A 10,392-nucleotide genomic window follows, 5' to 3' on the forward strand; every position below is an offset into this window, starting at 1 on the left:
AAGCCTCGGGGGCAGCAGCGCCGGGCGGGGAGGGGGCGCCGCGCCGCCAAAGGGCCCCTCCCCGGGGCCCGACTAACTTTGTTCCTTGACTTGAGGATGGCACAAGCAGAAAGCCCAGAAAGCCCCGCGGGAAAGGGAGGGGGCTGCCGGGGGGAGGTGGGCCAGTCTTTGCCTATCCGGCTCCCCAAACTAGACCACCTCCCCCCTCTCTCCTCCAGCCATTGTTCACAGAGGCCTCAGGCCGGGGGCCCGTCGGAGAAGGCGGGAATGGGGGGGGGGGAGAGATGCCTCTGGAGTGAGGGAGGCGGAGAGGCGCGTCGGGGCGCCTCCACAGCTGGAGCGGGACTATCAGGACCCCCGGGGGGGGGGACTCCCACCGAGATTCTCTCCCGATCAGGATCCTCCGGACCCCGCAAGCCAAGCCAGCTAAACAGACCAGCATCCGCGCCTCCCCTCGCTCCTTTTTGTTCACTCCTGGCCGGCCGCGTTGCTGCGCTGCTCTGGGCGCGGCGTGGGGGCCGCTGGTACCCAGGTGATAAAGCGAGAGCAGGATGGAGTCCCGGGAGACACTTTCCTTTCCCGCTGAGAAGTCGAACCGGCTGGGAGGGAGCAGAGAGCGAAGGGCACTCTGAGCATGTTCAGAGGCATCCTCTTCCGCCGGCGCCTGGAGGTCGCGTCGGCATTCTCGGCCCCTCCAGGGGCGACCTCCGGCTCCGGCCCCGGGAGTAAAGGCGAGGTTGGAGCCGGAGGACGGCACCAGAGCAGCAGCGGCACGCGTGGCGGTCCCTGACGGAGCGGCTCTCCCTTCTCCCTTCTCCACGCGCCCTCCATCCCGGGGGGAGATGCACTTGCCCCCGGGGGCGGGGCCTCCCTTGTGGGTCCCTTGGAAGATCGGCGGCTCTACCATGTCTACACGGGGATGGGGGGCGGATCTGGGGGCTTCAGCCGCACTGCTGACCCACCTGCCTCCGAGTGGGGCCCCTCCGCGTCCTCTTCGTGGGCATCGGCGGCGGCCCAGGCGAGCAGGGCGGCCAGCAGAAGGAGACGGCTGCGGGGCAGCCCTCGCCAGTCCCGGGCGCGCATCGTCCTCGCTGCACGCGGCTCACTCCACGCCTGGCCGAGTGGGAGCGGCAGGCGCTCAGGACGGCCGACGGGGCGGGCGCGCCCTTTTATAGCCAGGATCTGTCGCTGCTACCGCCGCCTCCTCCGGGGAGCCCCGCGGGCTGAAAGCGCCCCCTCCTGGCTCCTGGCTCTGGGGGACTATCTCCCGGCTGAGCCTGGGAGCTCTGCCCTGCCCTGGTGCCGTTCTTCCCAGCGCTCGCCAGGACACCCTCGGCCATGGTCGCCGGCTTACTCCTCTCAGCTGCTCCTACAGAGCCTCTCTTTGTCTTAAAGGCCCCTTCGGAGCTTGGTAGCCACCAGTCTAAATTACCCACAATGACCCAGAGTCTCCAATAGAGCATTGCTCTGCTGGATTGTGGGGCACCAAAGAACCTTAGCTCAGTTGCAGAGCATTTGCCTGCTTTGCATGCAGAAGGTTGCAGGTTCAATTCCTGGCTGGCACTATCTCCAGGTAGGGCAAAGGAAAGGGTTCCTACCTGAAACTCTGGGGAACTGCAGCTGCCAGTCAGAGTAGACAGTAGCGAGATAGGCAGCAGCCTCCAATGCCCCTACTTTAATGGGTGGTTTGGAGCTGCCTGCCTGCCAGAACCAGTGGGGTCATTCAGTGGTGAGGCCCCAGCAGCTGCTGAGGATTCTCAGGTGCACTGATCCTGTGGGGTAGAGACTCAGCTCCCAAACTGATCTCAGAAGGAGCTGCAACAGCAGGTCTCCTTTCAAGCCTTGGAAATGGTGTAAGAGGGAAGGTGACCACATCCCAATGCAAGAGGGCAGGTGAGAATGTTCACCTGTGAATGCTGCCACACCTCCATATTTTGGAGTGCAAATCAGGATCTCCACCTCTCGCTAACCAAACAGAGAGTCTTGTTGCAGCTTGAAGACTAAGGTTTGTTGTGGCATAAGACCCTTTGTTGTGTTCTCTTGCAAAGATTAATACTGCCCACTCCACTCCCTGGAATTTGTCGTCATATCAATCCTAAAATAAACTTTTGGTTTTCACATACTACACATTATTATTATTATTATTTATGTTATGTACTGAGTTGAATAGGATCCAAACTGCAGCAGTCTGATTGGTCCTAGAACAATAGGCTCCAAAAGGCAGCAGTCTGATTGGTCCTAGAACAATAGGATTCAGAATGCAGCAGTCTGATTGGTCCTAGAACAATGCAGCAGTATGATTGGTTAGCAGGAACCACCCAATCATGCTCCAGATAGAAGTGAATCCACAACCTGATTGGCCTACAGTAGAATCCTGGAATTAGCCAATCATGTGCAGCCCATTGTGTAAATAATGTATATAAAGCAGATACTTTGAGGGGACATTCATTCATTCCTCCTCACCACTATGAGCTGAATAAAGAGCATGAAATCACTTTGCGACTCCGAGTATATTTCACTGGCGACGAGGATGGGATCCCGCTGAGCTGACTGCCACACACAGCACCGCAGCACCGCCACCTGCCGCACCGCTGCCTCGCACCGTGTATCCAGGCTTCAGCTCCGGGACACAAGGAACTCAGAATGGCAACTGACAGCAGCTTCTCGCCATTCAACCCAGCATCTGGAGACTGGGAAGCGTACGCCTCCCGTTTCACCTTCCTCCTAGAAGCCAAAGGGGTCACCGATGAAGAAGACGCCAAGAAGAGGGCAATATTCTTCAGCGTCTGCGGAGAGGAGACATTGGAAATCGCCCGGGCTCTCCTTGCGCCTGAAGACGTCGCTACTGTTCCATACAAAACAATAATGGAACAGCTGAAGGGGCACTTTTCGCCACAGCCCTCAGTGGTGGCTCGTCGAAATGCCTTCTACGCAAAGCGGCAAGCCCCTGGGGAAACCATAACTGGGTTTGTGACCTCTCTCCGCCAAGCTGCCCGGTTCTGCAACTTCTCAGAGCTGGAGAACATGCTTCGTGACCGCCTCGTCGGTGGCCTGAAGGATGAGAAGCTGCAACGACGCCTCTACGCTAAGAAGAACCTAACGTTCCAGGTCGCTCTGGAGGAGGCCCTGGCAACGGAAGCTGCTGAGAGGTCGACGCAAGAGGCACGGCTGAGCCAGCCGTCCCAACCGAGGGTCCACCACGAAGACCTCACCAACGACTCGGGATCCGACAGGGAGGAGGTGCACCGAGTACAGCAGCGCACTCAAGCAGCCCACATACCACAGCTGCCTCGACGAGAAGGAGGGAACTGCGCAAGCTGTGGAGAAAGTCACGAGAGGAGGACCTGCCGTTTCCGCAACGCAGAGTGCAGGCAGTGCAGAAAATTGGGACACATCGCCCGGGTGTGTCGGGCTCGGCCCACCCGAAGCCAGGCATCAGATGACCAATCCAAGAGCCCCAGGTCCCGGGGCCCAACGCACCAAGGCAACTCGACGGAGCTCACAGACTTCCAGGTATACCAGTTGCCCCACCCCAACGTAGAGAAAATTTATGTAGAGGTACAGATAGAGGGGGCCCCATGCCGCATGGAGCTTGACACGGGTTCAACTCTATCCATAATCTCGGCAAGGACCTTAAGGAAACTGTGTCCTACTGGGGGTCCCAAACTCAGGCCGGCCCCATTCACCCTCCGGGACTTCCAGAAACGTAAGGTCCCCACAATGGGGGTGGGGACCTTCAGGGTGCAATACCGAGGGCGGACGCGGCAACTGGACTTGCTTGTGGTCAAGGGCCCCTACATTAGCTTACTGGGGTTGGCATGGTTTGGACCACTGGGACTAGCCATCACCGGGGTGAACCACATGAGCTTACAAGTGGACGTGGACGCCATATGCAAGGAGTTTCCGGGGGTTTTCGATGGGAAATTGGGACAGTATACGGGCCCCCCCATTGCTCTACAGCTTGACCCCGCAGTATGACCAGTCAGGCTCAAGGCCCACCGGGTCCCATTCGCCCTGAAACCCCGTATAGACGAGGAATTGGACCGACTCGTGGAGCAAGGAGTGCTGGAGCCGGTGCCTAATGCCCCCTGGGAAACCCCAATCGTCACACCCGTCAAGCCTAATGGTTCGGTCCGCATCTGCGCAGACTACAAATGTACCATAAACAAGGCCCTCATGGCCCATGCATACCCAGTGCCAGTGGTCAGCCATGTCCTTGCCACCCTGGCTGGGTCGAAAATTTTTGGCAAGCTGGACTTGGCCCAAGCATATCAACAGCTGCCAGTAGATGAGGCCACAGCAGAGGCACAGACGATTGTGACGCACAGAGGAGCGTTCAGGGTAAAGCGGCTGCAATTCGGGGTCAGCGTGGCACCAGGCATATTCCAGAATCTAATGGACTCTCTCCTTAAAGGGATTCCTGGTGTCACCCCCTTCTTTGATGATGTGTTGATTGCCGGGCCCACACCAGAGGAGTTTGAGGACCGCCTCCGCACTGTTCTGCACCGTTTCCAGATGGCGGGTCTCAAGGTGAAGCGGGAAAAATGTCTACTAGGAGTGCCTCAAGTGGACTTTCTGGGATTTATGGTGGATGCAGAAGGGGTTCACCCGACTGGGGACAAGGTACGGGCCATTTGTGATGCCCCAGCGCCCAAGAACAAGACTGAACTTCAGGCCTTCTTGGGATTATTGAACTTTTACCATTCCTTCCTTCCCCACAAGGCGGCGGTAGCGGAGCCCCTACACAGACTCCTGGACAAGCGGGCCCCTTGGGTGTGGGGCCAGCGCCAGGAGGCCGCATTCCAGGCAGTCAAGGACTTGCTTGTCTCAAACTCGGTCTTGGCACACTTCGACGAGAGGCTGCCGGTGGTGCTAGCATGCGACGCCTCGCCCTATGGCATCGGCGCTGTCCTGGGACACCAACTCCCGGATGGAAGAGAGGTACCGGTAGCATACTTTTCCCAGACACTCAACGAAACCGAGCGGAACTACTCGCAAATCGACAAGGAGGGTCTGGCAATCGTGAAGGGAGTAAAAAAATTCCATGATTTCTTGTACGGGCGGCCCTTCACCGTGGTGACTGACCACAAGCCGTTGCTTGGCTTGTTTGCCCCCGAAAAGCAGACCCCCCAAGTGCTGTCTCCTCGCGTCCTCAGGTGGTCAATTTTCCTTGCCAGCTACCAGTATGCACTGATTCACCGCCCTGGAAAGGCGATGGGCCATGCAGACGCCCTCAGCAGGCTACCACTACCGGAAACAGGCCCCGACCCAGCACCTGCACAAGAGGTTATGAGCCTGGAGCTGCTTCCTGACCGCCCCATTCAGGCACAAGAAGTTGCACACCATTCCAAGAAAGATAGGGTCATCTCCCGGGTCCTGGACTGGGTGTGGAGGGGATGGCCCAGCCGCAGCCCCGGGCCAGAATTCGCCGGCTACACAACCCGCAAACATGAACTGTCAGCCCACAAGGGGTGCCTGTTATGGGGAAGCAGGGTCGTTGTTCCCCAGCCCCTCCGCAAAAGGGTCCTCACAGCCCTACACGAGACACACCCAGGGGTAGTAAGAATGAAGGCCCTTGCCAGGAGTTATGTGTGGTGGCCGGGGATCGACGGAGAGATAGAGGCCTGGGTCAAACACTGCCAGGCCTGCCAGGAATCCCGCCCAGATCCCCCAAGGGCCCCAGTCCAGTCCTGGGAGTCCGCCCGAGCACCATGGTCACGCCTGCATGTGGACTTCGCTGGCCCCTTTCAGGGGAAAACATTCTTCATAGTGGTGGACTCCTACACCAAATGGCTGGAAGTCGCACTGGTACCGTCCACTTCTACGTCCGCAGCCATCCGGGTACTACGCAGGCTGTTTGCAACCCACGGGCTCCCTGACACTCTCGTCTCAGACAACGGGACTGCATTTACATCAGGAGAATTTCAAACCTTCACAGTGCAGAACGCCATCCGCCACATCCGTTCGGCGCCATTCCACCCTGCCACCAATGGCCAAGCAGAACGCATGGTGCGGACCACCAAGGACACCCTTCGCCGCATGACGCAAGGGGATTGGGAGTACCGCCTTGCCACATTCCTTCTAGCACAGCACAGCACCCCCAGCTCAACGACTGGCCGGAGCCCCGCTGAACTACTAATGGGTCGGCGCCTTGCAATCAGATTGGACCGCCTTCACCCCGATAGAGCTCAGGATGAGGTAGTGGTGGGGGAAGGCAGGAACCCCCGGACCTTCGAGGCCCAGGACCCAGTGTACGCAAAGAATTTTGGGGCAGGCCCTGCATGGGTACCTGCCACAGTCACCAGGGTCACGGGCCCCGTGTCGTACGAGGTGCTAACAGATGGGGGGCAATGCTGGCGCCGCCACTGCGACCAGATACGGCGACGATTCCCGGGAGAAAACCAGGAGGAGGAGGACAGGTCAGAGGAGTCCCAAGGGAACAGTGGGGCAGTGAGGCCCATAGAGCAGCAGGGGCAAGCAGGAGAGGCAGAATCAGTAAATACAGAGAGGACCCGCGAGGCCGAAAGGACACCGGAACCAGAACCACGACTGAGCGAGCCGGTTGCGCCAGACCAAACAGCCCCATCCTTGGAACACGAGCCAGAACCTGAACCCCGGACCAGGGAACACCCCAGGCCGCAACGCACACGTAGGCCACCGGCGTACCTTGAGGACTATGAATGCGACCTTCCGGGCAGGACTGGAACTTAGAGGGGAGGGGTGTTATGTACTGAGTTGAATAGGATCCAAACTGCAGCAGTCTGATTGGTCCTAGAACAATAGGCTCCAAAAGGCAGCAGTCTGATTGGTCCTAGAACAATAGGATTCAGAATGCAGCAGTCTGATTGGTCCTAGAACAATGCAGCAGTATGATTGGTTAGCAGGAACCACCCAATCATGCTCCAGATAGAAGTGAATCCACAACCTGATTGGCCTACAGTAGAATCCTGGAATTAGCCAATCATGTGCAGCCCATTGTGTAAATAATGTATATAAAGCAGATACTTTGAGGGGACATTCATTCATTCCTCCTCACCACTATGAGCTGAATAAAGAGCATGAAATCACTTTGCGACTCCGAGTATATTTCAATTTATTAAACTTGTTAGTAACTTTATCTTGTTCAAAACAACTTACCAACCAACCAACCAAAAAAACAAAACACCAAACCCTAGGAAACCAAGAGGAAAGAGAAAGCCATTAAAAATGTCCCACCCACTTCTAAAAGGCCACAGATACTTAAAAGCTAAAGGCCTGATCATAGAGGAAAGTTTTCACCTGGTATCTAACAACATGTAACAAAGGTGCCAGGGAAACCTCCCTAGGAGGAGTATTCCACAAATGGGAGCCACTGCAGAAGGTTCATTCACATGTTGCCACCCTCTAGACCTTGCATAGAGGAGGCACACAAAGAAGGGCTCTGATGATGATTGCAGGGTCTGGGTGGGTTCATATGGGGAAGGGCTGTCCTTGATGTATTGTGCTCCTGAGCTGCTTACAGCTTTACAGGTCAAAACCAGCACTTTGCATTGGTCCCAGAAACTAATTGGCAACCAGTGCAGTCAGGCCATGATTGGTGTTATTATTATTATTAATAATAATTATAATAATAATAATAATAATTTATAGCCTGCCCATCTGGCTGGATTGCCCCAACCACTCTGGCTGGCTTTCAACACATAGAAACAATGATAAAATGTCAAACATTAAGAACTTCCAGATACAGGGATGCCTTCAGATGTCTTCTAAAAGTTGTGTAGTTCTTTATCTCCTTGAAATCTGATGGGAGGCCATTCCACAGGAAAGGTGTCATTGCTGAGAAGGTCTTCTGCCTGGTTCCCTGTAACTTCACTTCTCTCAGTGAGGGAACTGCCAGAAGATCATCAGAGCTGGACCTCAGTGTCTGGGCTGGAAGATGGGGTGGAGACACTCGTTCAAGTATACAGGGCTGAGGCCATTTAGGGATTTAAAGGTCAGCTTGCTCAGAAAAGTCTTGTGAGGCAGTGAAGATCCTTTAGAACCAGTGTTATATGGTCCTGGCAGCCACTTCCAGTCCCCAGTCTAGCTGCCTCATTCTGGATTAATTGTAGTTTCCAGGTCACCTTCAAAGGGAGCCCCACATAGAGCGCATGGCAGTAGTCCAAGCGGGAGATAAGCAGAGCATGCACCACTCTGGAGAGACAGTCTGCAGGCAGGTGGGGGTCTCAGCCTGCGTACCAGGTGGCGTTGGTAGACAGCTGCCCCGGACACAGAATTGACCTGCACCTCCATGGACAGCTGTGAGTCCAAAATGACCCCCAGGCTGCACACCTGGTACTTCAAGGACACAGTTATACCATTCAGGACCAGGGAGTCCCCTGCCCCTCAGAAACAGTCTTCTGTCTTGCTGGGATTCAACTTCATTCCGTTAGGCGCCATCCATCCTCCAACCGCCTCCAGACACTCACACAGACTTTCCCTGGTTCTGATTTAAATGAGAGGTAGATTAACCTGCCTCAGTGAGCAAGCTGGCCACTTACTTCTGCCCCACCTGGCAGTTGATCATCCAACATGTGCTTAAAAACCTCCAAGAAAGGAGAGTCCACAATCTCCTGAGGGAGTCTGTTCCACTGTTGAACAGCTATTACCATCAGAAAGTTTTTCCTGATGTTTAGTTGGAACCTCCTTTATTGTACCTTGAATCCATTGGTGAGTTATACCCTCCGGAACAGCAGAAAACAATCTCATTCCAACTTCCATGTGACAGCCCTTCAGATATTTGAAGATGGCTGTTGTGTCTCCTCTTTTCAAGGCTAAACATACCCAACTCTTTAAACTGCTCCTTATAATGTTTGGTTTCTAGACACTTTATCATCTTGGTTGCCCTCCTCTGCACACGTTCCAGTTTGCCAATATCCTTCTTAAAATGTGCTGCTCAGAACTGGACACAGGACTCCAGTACTGTTACTCATTTATGAACAAGTAAAAAAGCACACGCCCAGTTTCCATGCGCTCTGTCACTTGTCACAGTCCTCCGTGTGCCAGTAGCAATTTACTCATGCTGGTCACATGACCTGGAAAGCTTCTATGGACAAACGCCAGCTCCCTCAGCCTGAAAAGCGAGATGAGCACTGCACCCCATAGTTGCCTTTGACTGGACTTAACTGTCCAGTAGTCTGTTATCTTTACCTTTTACCTTTGGGGACTCCACTGTTTGCTTCTCTCCATTTGGAGTACTGTCCATTTATTCCTACTCACTGGCAGAGGAACAGGGGGGCAGGGGGAGTGCACCAGCACCAGCACCATCAGGGAGGGAGGTACCATCGCAGCAGCCCCCTGGACACGTGCTGCGCACACCCCCCCCCCACACCGCGCCTGGTGTCACGGCCCCACAGGCAGCACCTCGTCCCCAGGACGCACACTCTGCCCCCAGTGCCGGGGCATGCAGCTTTGCCACTGCTCCTGCTCTCTTCTTTCTGCAACTTAACGAATTCCTGATCTACAAGGGGACCTCCTTGCCTCTTAGTCCATGGCTGCTAAGCTTACTCACAAGTCTTTGGCTTGTTGAAAGTTTTTTTAAGTTTTTAAGTTTTTTTAAAGTCCAAGTGCACCATGTCAGCCAGGTCACTTTTATCTTTATGCTTGTTGACAATCCCAAATAACCCAAATAGATTAATGGAACAGGACTTGCAGAAGCCATGCTGGCTTTGCTTCAGTAGGGCTTGTTCTTCTATGTGCTTAGTTATTTTATCCTTAACAATACTTTCCACCAATTTTCTCAAGTTATACATTAAGCTGAGCAGCCTGTAGTTTCCAGGGTCACCCCTGCAGTCCATCACCACCTCACTCCTTTCAGCAGCATTTCAAGGCCTAGAAGAGAGGCTCAGAAAGCCCTGGGGATAAAGACAACCATTTTAGCAAAGAAAATACCGTATTTTTCGCTCTATAAGACACACCAGACCATAAGACGCACCTAGTTTTTGGAGGAGGAAAACAAGAAAAAAATATTCTGAATCCCAGAAGCCAGAATAGCAAGAAGGATCACTGCGCAGCGAAAGCAGCGATCCCTCTTGCTGTTCCGGCTTCTGGGATAGCTGCACAACCTGCATTCGCTCCATAAGATGCACACACATTTCCCCTTACTTTTTAGGAGGGAAAAAGTGAGTCTTATACAGCAAAAAATACGGTAGATTATAAGCACAGAAAATAGGGAGCTAAGCAAGCAATGATGCAGTTACTGGGACATTAAGCTTGTTTGGCAATGCAAGAGGTGGATGCCTGCAGTTCCAGGACATGCTGAAGACAGAAGAGTGACCAGAGTGGTTCTTGGTCAGAAGGAACCACATCAGAAAGCAAAGGTCTAGTCCTGGCTGGGAAGGGGAACAGAGCCCCCTCCTCATATTCCATGGCTTA

The 10,392-nt window shown here is 54.5% G+C and overlaps 1 protein-coding gene across 2 annotated transcripts in view; it reads right to left on the reverse strand.

Annotated features, from left to right (window-relative positions):
• Nucleotides 1-1,121, reverse strand: part of CA9 (carbonic anhydrase 9) — a 48,344-nt gene extending 47,223 nt beyond the window's left edge. For both annotated transcript variants that reach the window (XM_081880871.1, XM_081880870.1), the window contains exon 1: nt 963-1,121. In XM_081880871.1, the coding sequence (XP_081736997.1) occupies nt 963-1,083 (121 nt within the window). In that variant the 5' untranslated portion in view covers nt 1,084-1,121. The remainder of the gene's footprint in view (nt 1-962) is intronic.
• Between the last annotated feature and the right edge of the window lie 9,271 nt (nt 1,122-10,392).

The sequence above is a fragment of the Podarcis erhardii genome, assembly GCF_964252035.2.
Source record: "Podarcis erhardii genome assembly, chromosome: 11".
NCBI classification, from domain to species: domain Eukaryota; kingdom Metazoa; phylum Chordata; class Lepidosauria; order Squamata; family Lacertidae; genus Podarcis; species Podarcis erhardii.